General features: G+C 38.7%; 4 protein-coding genes across 7 annotated transcripts; 1 reads left to right on the forward strand and 3 right to left on the reverse strand.

Moving 5' to 3' along the window:
* Nucleotides 1-304: 304 nt before the first annotated feature.
* Nucleotides 305-6674, reverse strand: nedd1 (NEDD1 gamma-tubulin ring complex targeting factor). 3 transcript variants are annotated; one of them, XM_027013907.3, is made up of 17 exons: nucleotides 6524-6674; nucleotides 5700-5865; nucleotides 5339-5433; nucleotides 5127-5243; nucleotides 4801-4941; nucleotides 4464-4693; nucleotides 4121-4322; nucleotides 3847-4024; nucleotides 3424-3543; nucleotides 3212-3259; nucleotides 2936-3040; nucleotides 2290-2334; nucleotides 1991-2163; nucleotides 1645-1819; nucleotides 1457-1559; nucleotides 1224-1290; nucleotides 305-1113 (listed from the first exon to the last, which is right to left on the reverse strand). In XM_027013907.3, the coding sequence occupies exons 2-17, from the start codon at nucleotides 5833-5835 to the stop codon at nucleotides 1009-1011; spliced, it is 2040 nt and encodes a 679-aa protein (XP_026869708.2). In that variant the 5' UTR covers nucleotides 5836-5865; nucleotides 6524-6674; the 3' UTR covers nucleotides 305-1008. The 3 variants fall into 3 exon arrangements, with proteins under 3 accessions (XP_026869708.2, XP_026869707.2, XP_026869706.2); XM_027013906.3 differs by having other exon boundaries at nucleotides 5700-5950; nucleotides 6524-6673; XM_027013905.3 differs by having other exon boundaries at nucleotides 5700-5842; nucleotides 6524-6657.
* Nucleotides 6675-6715: 41 nt separating this feature from the next.
* Nucleotides 6716-11570, reverse strand: sh3gl3b (SH3-domain GRB2-like 3b). Of its 2 annotated transcripts, XM_027013908.3 has the most exons (11): nucleotides 11272-11569; nucleotides 9802-9870; nucleotides 9618-9690; nucleotides 9358-9501; nucleotides 8972-9105; nucleotides 8596-8754; nucleotides 8405-8508; nucleotides 8204-8319; nucleotides 8046-8078; nucleotides 7854-7928; nucleotides 6716-7469 (listed from the first exon to the last, which is right to left on the reverse strand). In XM_027013908.3, the coding sequence occupies exons 1-11, from the start codon at nucleotides 11314-11316 to the stop codon at nucleotides 7270-7272; spliced, it is 1152 nt and encodes a 383-aa protein (XP_026869709.2). In that variant the 5' UTR covers nucleotides 11317-11569; the 3' UTR covers nucleotides 6716-7269. The 2 variants fall into 2 exon arrangements, with proteins under 2 accessions (XP_026869709.2, XP_026869711.2); XM_027013910.3 differs by lacking the exon at nucleotides 8046-8078 and having other exon boundaries at nucleotides 11272-11570.
* Nucleotides 11571-11843: 273 nt separating this feature from the next.
* Nucleotides 11844-19399, reverse strand: glsl (glutaminase like). Its single transcript, XM_081698633.1, has 19 exons — nucleotides 19343-19399; nucleotides 18422-18515; nucleotides 17131-17263; nucleotides 16936-17002; nucleotides 16712-16824; nucleotides 16472-16601; nucleotides 16247-16314; nucleotides 15857-16020; nucleotides 15535-15593; nucleotides 15404-15448; nucleotides 15216-15274; nucleotides 15073-15139; nucleotides 14909-14959; nucleotides 14644-14820; nucleotides 14030-14161; nucleotides 13298-13390; nucleotides 13150-13211; nucleotides 12360-12500; nucleotides 11844-12211 (listed from the first exon to the last, which is right to left on the reverse strand). Exons 1-19 carry the CDS (start codon nucleotides 19397-19399, stop codon nucleotides 12115-12117), a joined length of 1809 nt encoding a protein of 602 aa, XP_081554759.1. The 3' UTR covers nucleotides 11844-12114.
* Nucleotides 19400-21987: 2588 nt separating this feature from the next.
* On the forward strand, nucleotides 21988-23678 carry c16h15orf40 (chromosome 16 C15orf40 homolog). The gene is made up of 4 exons (XM_027013940.2): nucleotides 21988-22282; nucleotides 22554-22671; nucleotides 22763-22890; nucleotides 23054-23678. Exons 1-4 carry the CDS (start codon nucleotides 22100-22102, stop codon nucleotides 23150-23152), a joined length of 528 nt encoding a protein of 175 aa, XP_026869741.2. The 5' UTR covers nucleotides 21988-22099; the 3' UTR covers nucleotides 23153-23678.
* Nucleotides 23679-26282: the final 2604 nt, after the last annotated feature.

The raw sequence follows: 26282 nt of genomic DNA on the forward strand, positions 1-26282 counted from the left end.
GGCAAAACCCTGATGCAAAATGTATGCAGACCGTTAACCAAAACAAAATTGGGCCTTGCTGCCCTGTTGAAGAAAGGACAGTACCACCATTTTTGCATACAATTTAAAACATTAAGCTAGAAATAATCATGCATTAACTGTATATTTCCATTCCAAGTATGTTAATTTTCTACACTAAATAGAAATTAATTGAATTGACACCATTAAAAATTAGATTCCATGCTGTAGATATAATGATAATTGCATTGTAAAACTTGTAAATACAAGAAACTGCCAAATTCCATAAATTTAATTCAGTCAAATGTAGAGGTTTAATGCAATAATTTATTTAGGAAAAACTGCTAAAGGGCCTATTACAAAAGTTGATTATAAACAGGAATATTTTTGAGTTAGTAATTTGTTTGCTTTTTTCAGCTATTACCATGATAAGTCACTTAAAAAACACACTTGTTTGTGTGATTTATGTCTGAATTGTCTGTATTCTAACTGCTGACAAGCAAAATAACCAGTGTGTACAATCCACTGGTTTGGTCATAGGCTTACAAAATAATGAAATACAAATGCATAACCTAGAGCACACTCATCCAATGGTTGGAATGGAAGAATGTCAAATTTTGTCACCACACAGCATTCATAAATGTAAGCCCTGTGTATCATAATATTTTATTACAATTTTTCTATTTTAAAGATATGCAAAAAAACTGCACAAATGGAGAGAAATTATCTAGCACATTTCTCTCTTTCTGAAGGCACAGGAATATTAGAAAAATCCCACAGTAACCTTAAAAATATGCACTGGTGTGACAAATACAAAACAAGATGCCTCTCCTGACCTGAGGGGACAAGAGCATAGTTCACACAGCAGCAGCCAGGTATGAATTTCTCCCCATCATTCCTCCACCTAGATCGATGGGGTAGTGCCCCCAGAGACTTCAGGACAAACCCTTACTTCAAGCGCTGTGGGAGATCTTTCTCTACCCATGTAAAAAGTGGAGATCCATCTGCTTCTTAGTAGTTGGATCTGAGTCGTTTGTTTTCCTCCTTCAGCTTCTCAATCTCCTCTACAAGAGAGTCATTGACAGAGTACCTCTCAATGAGCCCATGGATCTCATTCTGCAAGAGAACAGTAGTCATATTACAGGGCCTTACAAATCAAAGGATTGATAGGAAGAAAAAAAGGTAAGGAAATAAATAAGGCAACTTGAGTTGCAGGTGACACCTACCAGTTGAATGTAGAATTGTCTCACCATTTCTACTTGGAGATTGATAATGTCTCTATGGCAGGTGTCCCTGGAAGAGATAACAAAAATTAACATAATGAAGGGTTGGTGGTGACAAAAGGCAAGGTGAAATTTGTTCAGCAATCGGTCAGCGTCAAGTTAAATAAGCTGTAGCATCTTTAGTAATGTGCTTTTGCTGCTTGTTACCATTCTTATTAAATTTAGAAATCTCTCACCTGAAGTCCTCTAGTGCTTCATGGATCATGTTGCGTACAAAATTCATCTGGACAGAAGTGAGTGGAGCTCCACTACTTCCAGCAGCAGAAGCACCAGCTGCTGCTGCATAAGTTGGGAACATACAGCTATGTTTAAAGGAAACATCACTTAAATGCAATCAAATCTCTCCAGCAACCTTTTCACATACCTGGTGCTGCTGTGGGCTGGCTGCCATTCACTGGTGAATCATAAGTGAGCTGGGTTGGCACTTCTTGCCGCTGACTAGGCTCAGGGGTGTTGAAGGGAGGCACTGATTGGATGCGTGTACTCTGAGAAGTAGGGGGTGTGGTCATGATGTCCTGCCTGGGACCACTGTTCTTCACCTGTCCAAAAATGTTCATAAACCTCAATTCTGGAATCATTTGACAACAAGCAAAAACTATAAACTAAAGCTACAAAGCATATTCTTGCTGCTTGCTGAGGTGATATTATTGCAGAGTTTTGTTTGTGTTTTTTTTTTTGTTGCTTTTTTTTTTTAAAACAGTGTGACTGACCATTGTGCTGCTCTGCCTGTCTGAATGTGTAGGTGATGTGGTTACTGGCTCCTCTTCTTTGATTGCAGGGGGAGTGTGGACAGCAGACAGTGGACTGTAGCAGCGGCTGCCAGGCGTGCCCAGGGGGTTCTTACGCTGGGCTGAGCCATGGTACTGAGGTAGGAAGTCTAAATCTAGCATTACAGACAGACAAATAAGGAAATACTTGTATACATGTAGTTTATATAATTAAATACCCTTTAATAACAAACTGCTTTGTTAAAGTGCTGAAATTACTGAGGTGGGAAATGAAAACTCACCTTTCTTTCCAACTGAGGCATCACTGAGTCTTTGACCTTTGTAATCTAGAAAGCCATTTATAAGATGTCAGACACTAAACTGGATACGTTGTAATTAAAAAAATAGAATATTTATGAAACTAAGCCTTCCTGTTATAACAAAAATATAAACTCACCACCCACTTCAATTGAAAGATTTATTAAAAAGGTAATTAGATATAGTTAAGAGTCTAGTGCTCATCTGTTGTTATGCACATTACGTTTGCCATCGTCCAACTCTTCATCAGTGGTAGACCACTCTTAACCCAACATGACATCAACACGTGTAACACTGCTGTTCCTGGTGTACTCCAACAAAGGACCCACTACAATGCCACTACCAGGTCAGGGCCACTGCTGTATTGAGAATGGTCCACCACCCAAATGACATCGATCATGTAGTGGTCCTGTGGTCAGAAACTGAACACAATAGGCTAGAGGATGGGTGACAATAGATGGCAAGGCAATATATAACCTATAATCTTTAACTGAATTCTAATAAAGTCCACATATTAGACATCCCTAATAACTAAGTACAGAGTATGTTTTTAATAAAGTGGGTAGTAAATTTATATTTTGAATAACGAGTATAAACAGCAAATGAAGATAAGAGGAAGAATACTCTCACCATCTCGGACAGGAGAGAAAATGTCCAGGCTGTTCCGGCCTACCCTGTATCTGTCTGAACTGTGCTGACCCTCAGCTTCTCTGAAGAACACATCGGTACTACCACCTAGTGGCAAGACAAACCATCAAGGCTACAGTTTCTCCACAAGCCATGATGAAATGCATTCATGACTGAGCCTTAATGACAAGTTATATTGAAAGAGTGTACTTGATGTAAATATTACAAGCATTTTAATACTCTATTTTATATGCATACTATATCTGAGAAAGTACAGACCATTTCTGGAAGTTGGAGTATCACCACTGAAAGCATGCATTTTGAAACCTGGGTACAGATGAAATATATAAGAGGGGGGCAGGGGATAAGGGGAAAAAAAAAACTATTACAAAGCCAAACAAACAAACAAAAGCTAGTAGCGACAAAAACAGAAACAACAGTACAAAATGTTTTAAACATCATTCCAAAATCACTACAGAGGTAGTGTATACCCTCAGTGACAGGAGAAAAGATGTCCAGGCTGAGGCTGTTTCGGCCCACAGTGCTGAACTTGTCCACGCTGTGCTGGCCCTCAGCCTCCCTGGAAGACACCTCTGCCGCCCCACCACTGACTACACACACAAGGAACACGGCAGCAGAATCAGTACTCCAGCATAACACCTTTTAACTAAGGTCCTGCATGAGGACTAGAGGCTATATTTGAAGGCCATCTTGCAGACTGAAGGAGATTACTGGGCATATTATGAATTTAGGGTTCATTTCAAAATGACAAAGAAGAAAGCAAAAGTTACATATTGTCAAATGCAAATTGACAGAAACAGGTACACAGACCCACCAAAAATAATAAAATCAGTACTGAAGAGCTGAATTTAGCTGTGCAGTAGATAAAGAGCTCCAGGCGAACAGAACCTCACCTGGGTTCTGGGCCTGCCCATCTGCTCGCTCCAGTGGCTGGTGTTCAGGGGCAGGCAGGCCAGGGGCCACTGTAGAGCTGTGGGTTGGAGGGCCACTCAGAGGATTTGGTCCAAGCTTCACAGAGGTTCTCTTGCTGGACTGCAGCGAGGATGTCTTGCTGGACACTGTTTTACTTGTCTGAGGAAGAAGGGCTTTATAGATACTGGGATGTGGAAATGTGGATTTAGTGTACATTACAAAGCAGGATGGGTTTTTTTGGACACAATGCAATACCTTTAGCCTGGTGTTGGAGTGCTGAAAGCGGATGCAGGTGACTGACGTTTTGTGAGCTATGGTGGTTCTAATAGGAGCACTCAGATTACGCAGGTCATACAGGTAGATCCTGCCCTGGGTGGAGCCCACTACTAGCCCTGCTCCATCTGGAGTAAAGTCCACTGCTGTGAGGGGGGACTCAACCTGCTTACTCCTGAAAATACTGCAAGAATTGCACAAAACACAATCAATCAATATATGGTCTTAAATCAGTAAGTATATTCAAATTTGTAAAAGATTTACAAAAGGTCTAAGGTACAACATGTATCGCATCATCTAAAACTACACATACACCCACTCTTACATTTTGCTGGAAGTATCATAACAGACAATCTTCTTATCCAATCCCACTGTGATGAAGAGCAGGTCGTTGGCTGGGGAGAAGGCCAGGCCTGAGGCAGGAGCTTTATGCGCTCCCTCAAACGTGTGCTGCTCCTTCTGTGTGTTGGTATCCCACAGCACCACAGAACCACTATCTGATACACTCCCCAACAGAGAGCGCTTTATCAGCGAATACTTCAGGTCATGGACAGGCTACAAAGAGAAAACACCTATTTACTTCTGTATATCCATGTAATTACTGTCTATATTCAAATGACCTCACAGGGATCTCATGCTTTACTGGAATGGGGCACACTCACCTCATTTGGCCCATGGCCGAAGGGTTTGCTGGACAGATTGGTAGTAATGTTATGAAGGATGATATCTCCACTGGTGGAACCAGATGCTATATAGCTGTCACCACCATTGAAGGATACACATGTCACTTCTTCCTTATGGTCCTGATGAGAGGCAAAATATATGGAAATGAGTAAGGAACAGACTTAGATTTTCTGATGTCAGGGTTAGGATGTTTTGAAAGGTGCTTAAGATGCACACTTCAAAAATCACATTATATAAATTCTTACATGTGAGAAGTTGAATATTTACATAATTCACTTTAAGAAGTCACAGAATAGTGAGGCACCTTGAGGCTACGATGTAATCTTTTTGTTTTCAGGTCCCAGATATTTACTGTGCTATCCAGACCTCCACTGACCAGGAACTGAGATGTTGAGTTCAGTGCAACCCGCGTTTGTTTCTTCTAAAAATGAAACCCCACATATTGCACAGGTAAGAATGCTGTGAGATACGAGTTATTGTAAATGCTGATTGCTATAGTATAGTTTGTTAACTGACCCCTTCTGCAAGCTCCATCACTGGCACTGGTGAGGACTTCAGGCTTGTCACAACCAACTTGTCACCTGTACTGCTGGCACTGACAATGTACTGATCTGATTGTTGTCAAGGCACATCATAAAATAGTACTACAGATTTCAAAACTGGTCAAGTCACTAATGCACTTTTAAGTTAAGTGTTGTTTCTAACAGAAAACCAGTGAGATGATTCAATTGGAAAAAATGCTTTAACAACATTTCTAATTGAAAAACCTACAGTGAATCAGTTGCATTTTGTGAAGGTGGTGCTACATTTTTTCAGTATCTCAAAGAAAAGCCTTCCATGCGTTCAAACACGATTAAAAAGCTGCTCTCAAGGATACTACTACTACTCCAGCACACTTGTGTCAGGGGGTGAACGGCACTGTGCGGGTTCAACTGTTCCACCACTGTCATGGTGGTCGAATCCCAGATCTTCAGGCAATCGCCTGCTGACACTAGCCTAGTGACCTCCTCCATAGCAACGCTTATAAAAGGACAAATATATAGCTATATATATAAAAAAGGAGACAGCTTTCAGATAGGCCGCCGACACAGGACTCTTGTTTACTTTTCGTAAATGAATGGCTTCCACCTGTACAGAATGAATAATTTGTAACTTGGACAACTCAAACAAGACTTGCGCCTAAGACATTCAATACGCAGACTACTTGCCTTGACTAACGGTAGACAATAAAATGTAATTGATAAAATGTTGTTAAAGTAACAAAAGTGTTAAACCTCTGACTGTTCGGATCCCTTGCAACATCAACAACCAACCAACCAGCTAGCATAACTAACCTATCTGGCTAGCTGCTAAACTAGCTATGGCTAACTAGCTAACCAACTATCTAGTGTTAGTAAGATAATTGACGACGCGCTAACCTGGTTTGATAAACAACTTGAGACGTTTAGTTAGAGAGAGGTTAGCTAGCAAGGATATTTAACTGAAATTGTTACACATATATCTCGAAATAGCTAGCTATATGTACATGTAATATGCACAAAGTCAAACAGACCAAATCATGTTGTCAGGTAAACTTTATATTCATCTTAGTTTGGATAACAAGCTAGCTAAGATAGTTAGCTAAGCCAGCAACAACTATAGTAGCTAACTAGCTATGCTAAACTAGCAAGCTCAATCATTTAGTTAGCTTTTGCTACCTACCTTGTCTTTAGAGATAAAACCACTCCTGGTGAGAGCGATATATGTTTAGTTAACAGGATATCATTGGTTAATGATTTTCTCACTTTTCGCAGCACTTTTGGCATATCACAGAGTTTGAAAGTCTGTGGAGTCAGTATGGATGAAACCGCCAGTACGGCATACCACGAGGATCAAACCACAAACGCAGAAAAATAAGACTGTGCTGGAACCTTTATTCTTCGGGTTTTAGTGAGTGATATGCAAAATATTATTTCGTGAAACGAAGAGCATATAGTGACTATATTACAGCACAGTGAATTCCAGTATGGCTTTGATAAAAGAAAAGCAGCATCATATGGCTCCTACAGGCTATAACAGTAGGCTACATTATATTTTGTGTACTTGTCTAATTGCATATGTTGTGATGTGCAACATATGGAAATTATTCATTCACTTATAAAATAATTCATTATTTTTGGTCCCACCGGTAAGGAACACTAATATTTACCATCACCCTCAAGATTTACTGACATACTAGACATTTCACAGGTCTGCTTTGATTCTTCCATTTTACAACATAAAGATAGAAAAGATCATAGCAAAATACACAGATTTGCATAGTGGAATAAAACCCAAGAAAACCACCGTGATATGTGAAGCACATATTTTAAATAAAAATGTTAATCCATGGTCAAAGCTATGTATTTTCAAACTCCAGGGATATGAAGATTTCATAGTGTGTGGTTCAGTGCACTGTCAGCCTTCTGTCACTGTGGCAGAGGTACAAGAACATCAACATAACTGATGGGGAGAAGGCCAGACTCCCCTCTGAGAATGCCTTCATACCAGTTTTCATCAATCTTACTGGTGAGAGTAATGATGTCACCCATCTTGAAGCCTAACTCTCCTTGATTTTCAGCCTTAAAGCAGTAAAGGGCCCGACAGCAAGGTTGGTCCAGTGGAGAGTCTGCGAATAGAAGATAACTTCACATGACTCTATGCTGATGTTAAAAACAACTTCTACTTTTACGCTGTTAACATACTTCAGACAAGTGACAGGTATCTAGTCTGATAACAGTGCTGTCAAATCCATCAAAACCAGTATAAAAACAAACATTAAGTTTTTAAAATAAACTTTAAAACAAATTAAACCTGTAATTAAAACATATAAACAGGGATTTCTCAGTGTTGGGATATAGTCAAATTAGTCCCAAATTGCAGCAGAAATCTTTTTGTTCTGTTTTCCTTTTATTTTATACATTTTGTAGTACATTTTGTGGCATTATCTATTTAGATGTAATTAGTTTAGGTCTCAATTTTCAAAGAGAAAGTACAAACTGTTATTATTTACTTTTGTAAGTTGAATGGTTTGAAGCTTGGGGCATGATGGTAGTTTGGTTGGTGCTGTGGACCCCCGGAGTGACATCTAGCAGGAATGGAAATACAGTATATACTGACTTAGACAAGGTTAAGACAAGTTCTAACTTGCAGAGTGATGAGTTTAAACCTGTCTATAATTTATTTTGTATTAAATCATACTTACGTCTTTCACTCAAAGCTTCAGTTATTTCAGTGTCTACCACATTAAACAAAGAATGTTAAATCTTTTGAGGAATAGTAGTTTTGTGACTAAGTACCAAATCGGTAAAGACAGACAATTTTAGAACCTTCTAATATTCTGATAGGTTAAAAACACCACACCTGAAGACTGTACTGATGAGAAAGTGGAAAATCCATAAATATCTGTGTAGCACAATGAACTTGCGACAGATTTAGATCTGAACTCCCTCCTGGGTCTATTGCTGGCCTCAATCAACCTGAATCCAGAGAGGCAGTCATAGTCATAATCCACAAATCACTGCTGAAATGAAAGTGTTTAGTGCATAGGGTCAATCATATGACCTGTTTTGCAGGCTGCTTTGGAGGTTGTCCAGAATGTGGCATGACTGTTGATGGTAGTCCAGTACTGCTTCAGTAAGGCCTAACAGTTGTTGCACCTGATCCACCTAAATCACGTATGATAAATAAAATTTAAGTGGTGTCATACAGACAGAAATATTTACAAATGCATAAATCCTTTTCTAATTTCGTACATCATTTTCTAGGAGGTTGAACATGCTTCTCTCTGCAAGCTCTTTGGACTCCTCAAACTTCTCCAATGCTTGTTTTATTTCAAAGTCTGTAATCTTCCCCTTATGCCTTTTCTTGTAGTCAAAATCTAAACGACGGCCTTCAAGTTTTCTCAGATGGTGCTACAAAATAGAGAAAAAATATCAAGACATAACTGGAAACACATAAAACACTGGCCTCTGAGGAAAGTACATGCATTAGCAGGACCAGGGTGTTTGTTATATCATGTGGCCTGTTTGTGCTCATGAGTCAGAAGTATGGTACAGTATTAGTAGGAAAGAAACCACGACACTTTATTGATTTTGTTTTGTTTTTGTGCATGAACATGGCAGGACTCACTGCAATTTCCTTCAGCTCTTTGTCATGCAGTATCTGAAGAGGATCGATAAAGCTTTGTTTCACACAGACATCCAGACAGTCTCTTACTTTGGCCATCTCCCATAGGGCCTGTCCCATGTCCACCAGCGCACAGCCTAGCAAGAAAAGTATGAGCTACAATTCAGCCCAACAAAGGAAGCACTTTTTGCCCAGATTATCCAACGATTAGCGTGCATATATTACACAAATAAACTACTTGTAACAAGTTGTAAAACCTACCAGCTATGTTAAGTAGTAACATTGTAGTGTGAACACGACTCAAATCTATTGCAATCTATTGGTGTAAGCAATAAAAACTTTCTTTTTTTCAGAATGACTATTAGTGAGCTTTATTCTATCAAACATACCAAATGCTGATTCCACCCCTAGCTCAGTTCCGTAGCGTAACATACAGTCTCCCAGCATGCCCTCTGTCTGCGGGTATCCAGCCTTCTTCACCTGCCCCCGGATCCTGGACATTGTACTGAGCACGCTAACTTTTGCTCTATATGCTGAAAGTCCAGGGGAAATGGCAGAAATAACATTTTAAGTAATTTATTGTTATGTAAAGTACTTAAAGAGTAGTAAATTGATGAAGAGATGCTCATTAGACCTCTTATGATCATACCTGGGTTGGGGTGAAGGTACTCTGTGGTTTTTGTAATGAGGTCCAGAATCAATTTGTGAGTGATCTGAGTCTTCTATAATAAAGTCAGCACAATGGTATATTGATAAGAATGTTTTGCAGATTTACAGGTGTAAATTATTGTCACTTATAATGCTACCTTTAATTTAACAGTATTCAATCATACCTTTTCCATTTTGATGAAATCTTCATTCAACTTTGTTCCTTCAACTCCACTGATCTTTTCATTGAACAACTGAATTTATAAGGGACAAAACCAAATACAAGACATTATCTAAGTGAACAAGCTGCTATGCAGAATACATAGGTCAGCAGTGAAATCACAAAGATTTCATTAAGAACAAGCTTCCTAACACTGCAGGTCTTATTAGTTTAAAGTATCTTGATTTTGTTTGGCTTGGAAATAAAATCAAAGTACATGTTAAAAAAAAATGAATGGTAAACACCAAACATTTAAACATGTCAAACATGAAACACTTACATAACACCAATTGTCAATAGTCAGTGACTACAAACACTGCCCCCCTTGACACCTCGTGTTCTACCACTGTGTTCCCCTTCATGTTTGTCTCGAGTGTGACTATAGATCTATCATACGTATTTCTGTTTTCATATCTGATACCACTCTGGTATCTTTCAGGCAATATTAATTGAATTGAACATCACAGTTATTCTGTAAATTTTACTTTCTACCTGACAACATTAGTTGGACTGAATCATTTAATTAATGTTTTAATAAGAATGTCGCTAATTTCTCTTCCACAATATTTTAGAAAAATGCATAATGATAAAGTATATTCTTTATAGATTCTATTATATGGTAAATATTGTTTTACATTGCAAATTGCTTATCAATAGCAGCTGCTTAATAATGCCTTCATAACACTAAGAGACTTAGTCTTCCATAATAGAACTGCAGACCCAGCAAAACACTTTCCATACTTTTTCTGTGTCAAAGAGGCACTTTCAGCTAAAAAATTCCTTTCCAAACAACCTACAGTACGAAACTAGTAAGTGTCCCAACATGGGACATTCATGTTGGGACAGGCTATATGTCGGGACACAGTATATTTCTAGATCTTATGTTCAGGACCATTTTCCATTGCTACATTACAATTTAAACTCATACAACACCTACTACTACTACTACCGCTACTGCAGTAAATCAGTTCAAGGTGAATGAGGTGTACATTATTTTGATTACACTAGGTGGGAACCAAGCAGCAGCACTGCTGCCAGTCATTTGCTCTTGTTATTGTGACACTTTTTCACATATTGATCCAAGTCCCAAACATAAACATTAATATAGGCATTATTATGTTCAAATGTTTAAGCGGCTACTGCATGGTTTGTTAGAAGTATTTATGCGTTATTTTTGTTGTTAAAATCTGTGAGCTAGATTGGATGGGACAATCTGAATGATGTAGGCTAAAACTAGAAAACACGATATGGCTCAGATATAGCACATTAATTAAGAATAAAGTCACACGGAGAAGAAAGCCAACAAACTCCTTTATAGATTTGTACTGGAACAGTGTTAAACAACAATGTTGATGTAATACTTTATAAATTATGACGATGTTTTTGCGTATAAAAATAAACCTAGCATTGATCGCTGCGACGGGACATGGATTACCTGTCTTGCTTTGTGCAACTGTTTCTTCAGTCCCGCCACGGACATCTTTACGCATCCGTCTTCTCACAATCAAATTAACTCATACAAACAAGAAATGCGGGTATGAAGTAGTGCTGTCTACATGATCTCCTACCGCCTCCGGCCAGGATCCATGTGTCCACAGTATTCCCCACCCTTCATAGTCCGCCGCATTGAACCATGTCCTTTTGTGTTGTGAACAGTGCCCAGATCTGACTGGTGGAGAGCCTATACACAAAACCTGCAACGCCGCTGTAAAATTCAGTTATCGGCTGCGTCGTGTTCACTTTTCATGGCCACAAGAGGGCAATTTACATTTACATTTATATCTGCGGCATTTAGTAGACGCTATCAGACAGAGCGATTTTATAAGAAATGTGATCTCTTATGCTAGGATAGTTTAAAAAAGACTTTACAAGATTTTTATACGTTCTGGAATTGCATTGACTGTGCATTGTTTTTAAGAACAGTTCCTTAGCTCAGCCGTTTAAAGAACGGTTATATCAGTCGTTGAGCATTAAAAGAGATCAGCCAAATAATATTTTTTTCTACATAGTATTTATTGAACAAACACATCTGCCCTTCTGGATAATTATTGAAGGCTGTAAAATACTGAGATATCAACTTCTATCTGTTGTTGTACTACTCGTTTTGAAGTCGAGAGCAATACGCTCTCTGAAATAATTTTACAAGACCAACTCTTAAGTATTTACAGCGTCAGTCCCAATACTATACAGGAAATACAGTAACAAGGCCTCAGTTTCCCCAAGATTTCCAGGCCCGTTACCTAACTTGTGTTTGCATGCTACAATTCTTTCTTCTAGATCACAGACTCTTCTCATTGTTTGTGTATTTCTTGAGACGATGTGTGGCAGGACCTTGATTACATCTCAGTGCCTCCTGCAAGGCAGTGTTGCCCCACCTGTCAATGTCAGCACATCACTTGATCACAGATCAGTCATTAAATTCAGTAAAAATGCTTTCACTCATATACAATGGAGTGTATTGCCACATCTAAATCTGGACACACAACATATTGTGCCAGCCATTATGGCACTTTTAAACTTCACCTGTCCTTGAGCGTACAGTCAGCTCCTGCGTTCTCCACCAGGAAGCTGATGACCTCTAGGCGCCCCTCTGAGGCCGCCACATGAAGTGCGGACCTTCCATCATAATCCACGGCATTCACATCTGCTCCTGAGAGGAAATGCCTGCCAGGGTGACACATCATTTACTGACAGCAGAGGGAGGTCCTTGGAAGGGGTGTGAATTGTGGGGGAGAGCCACTCGATTTAGCCTTGGGTGTATGTCACCACATTTGGACAACCTGAGTCATTTGCACAGTGTCAGAGAATGGCCCTCAAATCACTGGATAAAGACCAGGTTAAAATCAAGACCTTTATCAAGAACTTAATTAGCCTTGCACATACAATATAAGGGTATTTCATAAAGTTTTCCTTTTCTGACTGTAGTCCACTGACACAATGGTAGCATGGTTGTGAGTGTTGCACTGGTTTCAATGTATCAGGCGTAGCAGTGCTGGGGGAGTTCTTAGACCTGTCAGTACACCTGCTGGGTTGACAATGGTCCATTGAACAGTGATTTTGTGGTCAGGCAATTGCAAATTGTGCATGGCAACAGAAGGGCTACCTATACACCTTGAGTTTCTAATTATTAAATGATAATGTGGGTGGTAATACTAAATCCTGCTTTTGAAAGTTTGATGGTAATTCTTTCTGTCTCTGTTGAACTCTTATGTAATGTTTTCAAATGGTTTTTATGTGCTTGATGCTTCTGAAAAGAGAAAATTTCCCCCTAAACCTTTAATGACATCATCAGTGCAGCATGTGCACTTCTTACCTCCGCAAGGAGTGCAGGTCACCACGGTAAGCAGCCAAGAGCACATTCATGATCTGGTAACCCTGTGGCAGAGAAAGGGGAAGGTGTTTGCGTCCATCAAGCTCAGCAGGAAATGTCATACAAATGGTCTCAAACTGTTTCAGCTGACCTCGGACTCCACTTTCCGCTGTCTGTAGGACAGCACCTGTCTGAAAGGAGTTCGGATATCAAAGCTGTGTAGCTGAAAGCCTGACACCAGCTCCTGAAACACAACAGAGAATTAGCATCAGGATCTGCAGGCATGGGACACACACTAGGCACTGAGTTGCCAGTTTATTAAGAGCACTGTTCTTTAACTGTATCTACTTGATACCAACCCCTTCTTGGTCAGTTCTATGCACTCAGAAGTTAAATGACTGATGGTAACTTGTTTTGTTCTCTGCACAATTGTGCCATGTTTCCAATGGCCTCTTTCATGAAAGACTTGTTTAAAAAAAAGGACAAATTAAGTGTGGATATTTTGTTTAGGTATATATAAGTGCATGTATCTATTACCTTATGCTATATTCACAAGAATTTGCATAAACACTATTTACAAGTGTATTTATAGTATAGAAATATCTCAAAAGCATCCAGTTAACACTTTCCCTTTTGGGCAAAAAGCCAGATCACTAATAAAACAGGCCAATTAATGTTTACACAACAAAAACAGGTTGCATGGACTCCAGCACAGTTATCCAATTAACTTCAATGTACATTAGTAGTGCCAAGCGACATGGACGTAGAACAGAATTTAAAATGTAAGGTAGGATATTAGATATAGCTATTGCTGATGTCGTGCTCAGTATATTTCTCTCTGTAAAACTAGCCTGCTATAAACTTGACCAACTTTGGGATTTACCTCACAGAAATGCACCCCCCTCCAGGAATTTCCATGGGCATCCAGCTCCGGAGACCAGCAAATCAGGCCCAGAACTCCAGGAACTACAACCAGCATGACACCAGAGCTGCTAGATTTAGCAGGCACTGATGTCTGTGGAGCAGGGAGTTTGAGAGCCATTATGCTTCCCCATTAAATAAAAAAGCATCTTACCTCAAAAGTTTATACTTCACTTTAATTTGAAGGCTGCACAAGCAAAACCAGAAAGCATCTGCTACTATGTTACACTTCTTAGCATGTCTTAATTGTTGATACTCATTGAATGTTTCCACAATGGAGACTAGAGAGATGAGGTTATGTTTTTGTACTCTATACTTGGGTATATACATGCCAATACAAATAAAAAACCCTAATTTAATAGAATTAAACAAAATGTATGCATAATAAGTTACTTGGCTTCTCACCAGTAGATGGTGCTATAAGATTAGACAATCGCTTACTATGGGACTTATAACACTATTGTCCTCATATATTTTCATTCTTCTGTATCTATCTTAAAGAGAATGGCATGACACCTAATACATGTCGTTTATCACACAAACACACAGGATTTACACTCAATCCAACCTAGTCACCTTAAAATGGAATACTCTGGAGTAATTGTTCATCCCTGCCACTTGCATCAGGGACAGTGCACTCCGAACTGCAGTGGGGGAAAGGACCTGGTCACCTGACATAGGGCAGAGGCCACCATTAGCTAGAGTAGCGGCCAAGGCTGCTCCAGACTCGCAGGTGACTTCTGTAGACAAACACTAAAAACAACATTTTCCATCATGTTCCATGAGAGATGCTAACTCGGATCACACTGTAGACTAATATTTAGCTGGTTGAAGTGAATACCTGCAACAGCAGATCCAATGTTGCGTTTATGTCAACACCTTCTGGAAAGCACTAGAAAGAATCCAAATATTAAAGTTTAGGAAAGACATATAGCTTGATAACTCATTATGACATTCTGTTTTGACAGTGCAGTTTTGACTTACATCAGTAAAAAATTAACTGACCTTCTTCTCCTGAAGATAAAATGAAAGGGCATGTAGACGAATAATGTCCTTTCTCAAACACTGATAACTGAACAGATAAGAACAACATTAAATCAATTGGAGCATATAGATACATTTTACTGAAGGCTATGAAGATAACATACCTTATACAGTTTAAATTGGCATGTTCCTTGTTACACAGTCGTCTTATAATATTCAACACCTGAGGATGACATTGACAATTAGAATTAAATTATTTATAAAATAAATAATTAATAAATAAGATAAGAAAACCATCTACAAGGTCAGTTCTATTATATGGACTCCATAAAATGGTAAAGTAGATACTTACTGACTCATACTTCTCCTCTTCCTCTGTAACCAGCCTCACTGTTAACTGCTAGAAGGAAGAAGCAATGAGCAAAAATAATGATATTCTTTGGTGAATATGTTATGGTTGTTGTGTGTTAAACTTGCACCCACCTGCAGCAGTGATGCACTGATAATAGCTCCTGTTTCAGTCAGAGGGCTGTGAGGGACACCTGCAACCCAGAATTATACAACCACATCAACACAAAGTCCACATGGTTTGAGTATGTCTTCCAACCATAGATTACGATGATCTTTAGATACATTACACCCTTAATGAGAATTTAGTTCAGGATTAGAACTAAGCTGCAGATAGACACAACACCAATTTTATTTAATCCTGGCCCAAAAGATTTATTTGTGGAAACCCTCAGTGCTATTTATTGTTTGGGACAGATGACAGTGTGCGGTTGTGCATATGGCCTGTTGTTCTTACCTTGTTCGTTTAGAGTAAATGGGGAGTCATATTTGGCATATTCTTCCACCCCTACATATCTGTGTACATAGTCAACTCCAAGTTGATCCACTGCAAGCCCGTATACAAGAGCCCAGCACACCTCCCCCAGAACGCAAGGCTCTTCCCAGTCCCCAAGAGAAAGTCTACAGCCAACACCAAACAACAAGCATCGTATGTAAGCAGAATCTAAATCTCATCCATCACCCAAAAACATCTTGACAGTACGATGGCACTGAGAGTGCCGCATTTGACCCAGCAGAGGCAATGCAGTAAGGGAGGAAGAAACCAAGCCCCTTGATGGGCTATTGTGGAGTTCTTGGTTATGCAGCAACATTAGATATTTCAAAATAGGCAATCGTGCCTCCGCACCTCTGCCCATCCACTGTGCAGATGGAAATGCCCCACTTTCCAGGACTCTCATTTCCCTCTTCTCTCTCCTGCTGGAAAATGCAGCTGTGATTAGGACTCACTGACTCATTGATCAAGTACTCTAAAGTCATTTAATTACCCAAAGTACCCAAAAGTCATTGATATTTCTAAGAAATGAGACTATGAACAGGCCCAATAAAGTAAAGCTGAAATGAAATCACACACCTTTACAGAAGACAGCTGTTTACATTTAATAAACAACTTTTGGGTCTCCTCCGTGAATGTGGAGAAGTCAGGAATGACAAATCTTCCCTGTATGGCCTTCAAGATGAAAGACACGAAACCTGTCACGCACCTGTGGCAGGACATCCGAACCAATGTTATGAGCTATGACAGACATGGACCACCAGCTTTATTTGTGATTAATGGCCACACACTCAGCAGATTTAAAGGTCTCATCAGTACCTGTGGAAGGTGCTTCTGTTTACTGCCCCATCAGCATCCTGCAGTTTGCTCAACAGTGCATAGCAGCCTTTAATCCGTGGGTCAGTTCGTAAAATGCCACAGTTCCACAAGGTCTGTGTGTGTGTGTGGGGGGGGGGGGGGGGTGAATCATACACAGCATCAAACATGCCTTCAGCAGAAGAGTTATTAAAGGTTTGGCCAGGTGTAACGTCATTCTCAGGTACCTCGAAGAAGCGATCAGTACTGACTCTTCCACCAGATGCAAAGCTGTCAAACAAAATATCAGCAGTCCTGAAAATGGCCAACAGCAAAGCACATGTCACAAGCATGTATCAGTACAAACACCATGGCCTTAAGCAGATTTGGGCCACACCATACATGTCTTTAAAGACCACTAGAATGAGAAGTGTGAAACTCACACTTTCCTCTGTAACGGGCTGTTTTGGGTGTCTGGCCTACTGAGGGTGGGCCAGGGGTGGATGGGGAGGGCCGGCTCTGAATCAGTTTGCAGAGACGAGGCCTTTATGCCATTGCTGCTCAAAGCTGGTATGCCTGGGGAGAAGAGCGTGACACTGCAGTTTTTTGCTGGCAAGAAAAATTTCAGGCAAGTTATCCTGATAGAGACACATTACACTAGGATTGCTCTGTATCCAGAAAATCAGCTCTTAAAGGGGAAGTTCACCCAATATTTACATTTATATGCTTTGTGGTCTCTATTTAAACATAAACTCATATAATGGGAAAGAAAGAAAGATTTTTAAGGGCATATTTAAGTACTCAGTGACTCAGAGGTGAGCTTTTAGTCTCTGTTTGAAGACATCCAGTGTTGCAGCCGTGCCGACAGCCAGGGGAAGTTTATTCCTCCACCTGGATGCCAGGACCTAAAGAAGGTATCGCATCTGATAACTGTGTCATAGATGTTTTTAGACGTGTCAATTTTTGTATGCAGTTTTAAGATTTTTTATCTTTTGACCAGGGACAAGGATTGACAATCATATTTATCCCTCTATTTATGCTAATTTGTGTTAATTTTATTGAAACCTTTTAAACAAAATAAGACAATTTAAAAAACATATTTCTGAAGCTATGTTCAACATATTCCTGTTCTGATTCTATTTTCTTTGTAGATAAGGTGTGAATTCATATTCATACTCTTAAACAATCACATTCCTGCAAATGTTGTTTGCTTAGCAACTTAGTGAATACTACTTGCTTTATAGGCACAAACACGTCCAGGAAGTAGTGCTGACACTGGATGAATACAATCATTCAATGAAGTGCAAAGGCAGAAAAAAACTGTGGCATTATAGAATGCCTTTTTCAAAAAAAAAAGAGTCTTGATAAAGCAACTACAAGGAGCATTTCTGTTCCCATTAGCTGAGGAGTGTGTATACAAAATGTGTTTTATGCATTTTACCATTCAGCAGAGTTGTGGGATGGGCAGTGGCCATCAATTATGTTTTTGTTTACAAAATTGATGTAAAAATTGCCTGAAGAGCCCAGAAACCATTCAATAAATACTCAAATGTGAAATAGGTGAACTCCATCTTTAAAGCAGTGGGACTGTTTCAGCTGTTATGGTGAAAGGTCATTCTTCATAACAGTAATAGTATTAATACTTGTTATATTAAAGGATAAAACAACGTTTTGGTAGCATATTGTGATAGGAAAGATATAGAAAACTAAAAGACGTATTTTCATTGTTTTTACCTGCTGAGCCTGCAGCCACAAAGCTCACAGGCCTCGGAGACCGCAGAACATTTCTTGGCACATTTTGTGGAGTGTTTCCTGAAAGACTGGTTTCCTGGAAAAAAATATCACACACAAAAGCAGAGCCATAAATGTGCAATGTGTTGTATATATAAATAAAATACATACAAATAAATTGTTTATATTGTTTATAATGTGTAATTGTTATACTTGTTTAAAATACATAAAATACTTGCTTGTTTGTGAAATAAATTAACCTTTGTCTCTGGTTTTAATCAAAGAGGACTTTCCATTTGGGTCTTAAGAAAACAACATCTGAATTAGAGTATTTAAATGGCTTACAGAATGGCTTACATGAATCCACATGATATATGAGATGCACATGTTACAGCCTTAAGGCTGCATCCAGGAAGCTCTTTGATGTCTAAGTAATTGCAGGTGCTGCACATGGAGGGAAAAACTAATTGATACCTTTACATGGTAACACAGCGGATGAGGAATGCGTTGAATTGGCTGACAACAGCAACAACAGAAGTGCCTGGAGGGGTGGCTTTTTTAAAGGACACGTTGGCTTAACCTTACCATCTTGCCTTGTGCAGATAGGTTTCTCTAGGTTAATCTGCAACTCCAACAAGGGCACTTTGTATATAAGGAAATGCTCTTCTTGGTTATATCAAAATATTATGGTGGCATCACTGGGACTGAACTCACTGTGAGGGAGCACATTGTATTTAGAATATCATTTCATAGAGTGGCGACGGAAGAGCAATGTCAATACTTTTACTGAAATAGTTATCTTTTAATATTTGTATTAGCTACGTTTTTTTATCAGGTGTACTCCCTGCTTCCCGTGTTAGGCTTTGTGTGGACAATATGGGTGTGAATGAGGCAGTGGATGAATGAGCAAGACAGAGCGCGCACCTGAGCTTCTGCACTCTTCTCAGGGGCTGCATTCCATCCTGGAAGCCCTTCTGTCATCACACCATTATCTTACGTAGGGGGAGGGGGGGGGCAGAGAAAAGGAAAAAATGGAGGAGTGGAAAATGCAGATCTCCTTGAATTGATTCTGAAATAATAATTCATCAAACTATTTTTGGATTCTTTCAGTTACAAACAATGGTCTAGAAATGGTCTTTTGGGAAAGAAGGCCACTCATGCACTGACTGGATGAAAGAATGTGGGGTGAGGCCATTGTAAGGGGCAGGTGGCCAGATGTATGGTTAGCAGAGTAGTCACACCCACCAAAAACCTCTGAATTCCATGAAAAGGTACAAAAGCAAACATGCTGGAATTGCTGTGAGTGATAATTTTCAATCTCAGTTGCATTTTACAAGAATTTACAAGTATTTGTTTGACATTTGTAGTCTTTATGTCAAAGACATAAATTCAATGTAAATTCAAAAATGAATTCAAACATGCCTTTATGCATGACTATTCTGTTCAGATGTGTTTTGTCCTGATGAAAAAGGGTACATAGAGTGTATTCTAAAGAATATAAGACACACCAACTAATAGATGGGGTTTCAAAGCATAATGGGAAACTTTGAAATAAACTTCACAGAAAGTTAATTCTCTGCCCAGTTATACTGGTGAATCCCAGGCAAAATTGTATAACCAGCATTGCCAAGCCTTTTGGTCTAGGCTTGGGCCTGGATATCTGTAGCAAAAACACTTTTAACAGTAACTATACACTGACAGTTTAAATTCAAATTGGTTATTAAAAGAGCATCTGGACAAGAAAGCAAGGCAGGATCCACTAAAGAGAGACCCCAAGAACTTAACTGAATATACATTCTTTATTCTTATTACTCATTCAAAGTAAGTAAATGATCACATTATTTTGATTTTTTGTCTGTGAGATATTTGAATCAATGAAAGTACATTCCTGTAACAACACTATACTACAAACTCCTCTCTTAAGTCAATGTGGATTAAGTCTTTACCTATTGTTTCTGAAAGAAAATGTGACTTAATTCTTATTCAGTCAGTCATTTTAAAAACAAATATGGACCACATTGCCTCATCTGGAGTTGATTTCTCTTGCAGACACACCCTCCTCCCAAAAGTTCTCCAGTCTAAAACTTCAACCACAAGCCCACTTAACAGAGACTGCTTGCAGGGACATGCCACTCTTTGACCAACCCATATTGCTATGTATCCTTTTTAGAGTTGACTTCAGATCAGTTTTATGGTTTCACTTTGTCGTAGTTAAAATTAGGATTTGGGTCAGAAAAACTGGCCCTAGGTTAGTGTGAAAGGACAATTACTAACTGCAACTACACCCACAGTTAGAGGCCAATGTCAGTGAAAAATCATGGTGTGTAAAGCCACATTGAACACTTCCAAATTATACACTCGAGCAGTGCTGATTGTAGGCCTGTACCTCTCATCTCATCCTCCTTATTTGGCTCCAACAGTTTGTTGCCATCCAAGCCTCCATAACGTTTCCTCCATTTGCGACGCAGAGAAGGCGTTCTTTGAAAACTAGTAAGATTTCAAAAATCAGAACTATGCATCCCGTATGCAGCAGATAAGCAAGAGAACAAAAAATGGAATCCTGTTTCTGTTGGCATTAGGAATGAAGGTGAATCACAGGTGAAATATGAATAACATGCATTAATACTCAGAAGCTGCAGTGAAGTAACACTTTTGACTGCAGACTTCTTTTTTCTGTGCTGGAAGGAGTCTAGTCATGAAGTGTAGTGAGTATCTTAAGCTTTGACACAGTTTTAAATATCAGTATAGCTTTAATGTGCTCCTGAATTGTTACTGTTCTTTTATTTGCTTTGCCCTTGATTTTGAATACTTCTACAAAAGAATATGTGTATAATCTTAGGTTCAGTATGCTAATATAAAAAACTGTGTGCCCAAGTAACACCTCAAAATAAAAAGCAAACATTCTTACCAGAGATAAGGATTTTCATCTGCTTCATGGTTTGAATTATTTTCCATTATGAATATCTTTTCTATGCACTTGACACCATACACACAATAATGTGTGAAATTTGTAAAATTGCTAGACTGGAGAAAGTCCATGCATTTGCTATCACTGGCTGTAAACCTTCTGGAGATGACTCTCCAACTGCATCTAGACAGCCAGAAGAAGCAAGGTCTCAGTGCAAACCAGAAGGAGTGACATTTCTGCCTACATTTAAATAACTAGGAGGGACTGAAAGACTTCATCTTTGACAGCCAACTCCTAGACAGAGGTGTATCATGCATAAAAGCTCCAGAGAACAGAAGGAAGAGGTGTAGCAGTTGTATCATATGAAGAAGCAGAAAAAGAACAACTTTTGATAAAATCAGTAGCTTACAACTACAATTACTACTAGCCTACTACCATTTTTTATTCACTATTACTATGACATTAAACAGATAGGCCCAATAATTTATAATGCATCACAAGAGTGTAGTGTCACGCCAGATAGAAGAATCTGGAGATATTTAAATGACTTATCATGATATTGTCATTCCCAATATTCTTCATGTTAAAACCTTTCTGCGTATTTTAGGACGCAGAGTTGACGCAGGAGAGTCTACATTTCATGACATGCGCAATGTTCCTTTTTTGATAGGTTCACATGGTTGTTTGCATGTATCAGTGTATAGCTAGCCAGTTAACTTGCGTTAAAGTACTTTCTTGCTGTATTGATTCTTCTGTTTACATTACTGTAGTTTATGCACTGCCAAACTCTACGCAGTTTTATGAGAATATCGCCATTTACACTCTCTGAAAAAAACAATGTTGTTCTAAAGTCCGCGGTGTTTTACAAACACCTAAGAACGGCTGTATTTCTTGACAGCAAAGTATCTCACGAGAAGCTTTCCTCTCAAAACAAGATGCCCAAAAAACAAAAATCGGTAGGATGTGAATTTCATAGAGTGTCATTTATTTGTTGTTTTTACTGTGTATACAAAGTGCACTTATAGGTTCACGGTTAACTAGCTCATAACATCAGAGTTTAAACTCTGATGTTATGAATATGGCCTATGACTGCAATCAAGGAAGCCACCTTGGCTAGTCAGCAAGATAACCTATTTTAGCTAACTCAGATGTACTGTTTTCATCCACAATTTGAGATTAGGTAATCTCAATTGGTTAATATTGATTTGTTGCCTAATATCTGATCAGACTAAAAGTACTCAGAAACAGCCAGCAACGCCGACAGGACCAGTTTCTAAAATCAAAGACGGTGAATATGCTGTTGCAATACACGCAAAGCCCGGCGCAAAACAAAATGCCGTCACAGGTTAGTTTTCCATAATTTTGGTTTACCTATTTCAGTACGTATACTTGAAGCATCAACTTGCTTGAATAACAACTGAAATATTTGTTCTTAGATGTGACCTCAGAGGCAGTTGGTGTCGCTATTGCTGCGCCACCGACAGACGGGGAGGCCAATGCGGAACTTGTGCGATATTTATCCAAAGTGCTCTCGTTGAAGAAGAGTGAAGTAATCCTAGATAAGGTATACCTTATGGCGATAAAATGGCTAAATGGGGTTAGACTTTAATTAAGATATTTATAATTTATAATATGAAAAACCTGCAATTATTTGTGTATTGACTTTGTTTCACTATCTTTATATGATTTACTACATAGCAATATGTTTGTGTTTTATTATATTTCAGGGTAGTAAATCCAGAGAAAAAGTAATTAAAGTTAAAGCCTCTATTAGTCAAGAGGAGGTCCTGGAGAGACTGAAGAATGAGGCTTCTCAAGGTCCCTGAAAACGAAATGACTTTTTTTTGTTGTCCTTTAAGGGATGGACACCTGTATCCCAAACAACCACCCCTAAACATAACATGCCAGGCCTGTTTTGTGCTATCTTTTGTTTATTGCTTTTCTATGTGACTTCAGCAAGACTGTTTAATGTTACGTGAGCAGTGCATAGACTGCTTTTAATTTTTTCCTTGTCTTATTTCTTTCACACTTTCTTCTGTCAGAAGAGATCTTAATGACTCTTTGTTCCTTTGAAAACACCAAGAGCCAATTCCATAAGGTCTGTAGAAGTATCTTGGTGTCCCTGTCAGTGAGTTATGTTTTAATTAAGGAAAGACCTAATGAACATTGCTATTAGACAGTTTCCATTAAGAAATGTGCTTACCACCGGATAGGCTGATTTAAAAAAAAATTGAGGGGAGGGTATTCATTTCAGAGTCACCTCCTTTTCTACAAAATAGTTTTGTACTGTAAAAATTGATGTATAATGAAAGCTGTTCTAATGTAGCAACAGAATACAGTGACTACTGCATATCTGTTCATATCATGGGTTGTTTTATGTTGTCTATGTTTCACATTATCGTGTAGTGGTGTACATCTGATTCCTTAAAGTTAGATGCGTCATGACTATCACCTCAGATTTAACCATGATGCAAGGTGATGGGTACAGTTCAAAATTATTTTTAATTTTGATGTTGCTAGAAGCTGAGAAGATAAGGTTAGTCATCACAATGCAGCTAACCACCTTCAGATCATTTCATGAGGCATCAATGCCTTTTTACCCCCATTGATTTTATATGGTATGTGCCAGTTAAAGCTATGAGGAATCTGAAAAGGTGTAGTTGTGTAAATTGACTGCAGTCCAGCTCTTTCCAGAACATTTCTATTCAAGTGTTAATTGCGTTTACATGGACGTGACCTGAATTAGCAAGGGAAGGGAATTCTGTGGAGAGTCTGTGAAAGATGTTTTACCCTCATTGTCATCTTTTTGTGTGTTAGCAAGAAATTAGAGACTAAAAATTTACAAAGCCCTGACTAGTTGTTAGAGACCAGGTATATATATGATTATCTGGTTGATGTCTCTATGACTGAAATTCATGTTCAAGTTTATGAATTTCATGTCCATTTATGAAAGGTGGGACAAATGAGCCACCCAGGATCAAGCGTGTTTGCACTGATATGCACACTTAATTACCATCGGTCATGATAATCTTCCCTCAGGTTCACTGAGTTCAGAAATCTTTTTGCATTTACAATGGTATGAATGGAAGATAAAATTCCTCATGGCTTGTGTTTAAAGAAAAACAGAGTTTTTTTAGGGTCAAACATCTTGTAGAGCTGAGGTTTTTCTTTTCTTTTACAGAAAACATTAATAGTGAGGATATTGAGGGTGTTCGATTAGAGTATTTAATGTCACTTCAAAGAAACATTAAAAATGTAACATTTAAACTATGAGCAAGCAAGTAATAGACAGCTAGTAGAAAACAAAACAAGATGTTAGAGTAAATTAATTTGGGCTGTGCTGTTTAATGTTTAAATATGTTATAACTAAGTAGGCCTAGACTTTCAGGTGTAGTAATGCAAAAAAATCTGATTAGTCCTAGTTTTGTAGTCGGTGATGTTAAGACAACATGGAAAGAAAATGATAACCTTCAATTATGTGACTAATTTCCTAGTGAAACTAGCTATTTGTGTAGTGGTGGGAGTTGGTTCTATCCACTGTTAATTGATGGTGCTGTGAAAACAGCACATATTAATATTATTTTTCCCTTCACAAGCTCAGCCTTGATAATGTGCCCAAAAATAAGAATAGATTTTAAAAGCTGGTAAAAGGCTTATTATGATGAATGAATATGGAATGATAATCTCTCAAATTCTAAAATGGTGATAATGGAAATTATTCCAAAAGTGTCATTTTGATTTTAGGTTGCTTTTAAATTCAAAATAACCATGTTAGTTCTTTGTTTTTTTTTTTCTTTGCCGCAGCTGTTGAACCATGGATGTGGTGATGTTTTTTTTGTGGTGTTATAAAAATATTCAGTAGGTGCTATGCAGAGTGATGTGTGTGGCAGGAATGGTAAATCCCTCACAATAATTGTGGAGAGAAGATTGTCTACTGCCAGGGGTGAAGATGTGTGGGAGGTGATGCAACTTTTCTAGGGTGATATTTCACACAGGTGCTCAACTGTTGCCATCCAACCACACAATATGCAATGACAAACCATGTGGTGTCAACCGGAAGGCTGTCTGTCAGAGTCACTGGAAATGCTCTGAATCACCTCTCACTAGGGATGGGACTGCTGTCACTGTGCTTGACAAACCACATAATTAGTTACAGCTGTTATACTTACAGAAATATACCGCTTCTTTTATTATCTATATCAGCTTTGCCCCTGACACTTGCATTTTATTAGTTAGACTGTAGACACCCACCTTGTACATCTGCTTTTGAAGCACTAACCTGGCAAAGGTTACACACTGCTGGCACAGGAAATATACTTAATCATCCAACAAACAGATGAATAGGACAAATGTTTTTAATTAAGTGATGGCAACTACCCCCTCCTTGTTTTGCTAAGAAGGTAGCTGATGATGTACAATGCCTGTTAATTCATTTTATTTGCTTAGTCCCCAGTGCTAATTCTGCCAATAAATGTCTGTTTGATGTATAACAATACTATAGAACTGTCCTGAACTTTCTACGGGTTTGTATGGATTGAGTTGAGCATAAGGTAGTAAGATTTAGACATTTAAAAGATCCAGACTATAATTAAATTTTTAGTGTTGGTACGAGGTGGCTCTGGGTTAGACAAGAACTTTTCTGACTGCTTTGATACACTCTTCACTATAGTCAGTAAAGCTTCAGGTCTACCATCGTTATGTCTGCCGTCATCTGATCCTCTAGACAAAGTCATTAATATCTGAAATGTGTTCTGTTAGCTACATTCAGTACATTGATTTTTAGGGCCTTAAAGAAAATTTGTTAAGATTAATTTTTTTGAAAATTAAGTTAAAAGGATCACTAAAAGGAGTCAGTCCCCTTTTTGAATGCCACTGTTGCAAGCAGAGTTCTTAGCCCTGACCAAAAGAAAATACAAAATAGGGCCCATTAGATCTCTACCTTTGTCACCATCTGTT

Source organism: Electrophorus electricus, chromosome 16 (assembly GCF_041902795.1).
Source record: "Electrophorus electricus isolate QZ-2024a chromosome 16, ASM4190279v1, whole genome shotgun sequence".
In the NCBI taxonomy this organism is placed as follows: domain Eukaryota; kingdom Metazoa; phylum Chordata; class Actinopteri; order Gymnotiformes; family Gymnotidae; genus Electrophorus; species Electrophorus electricus.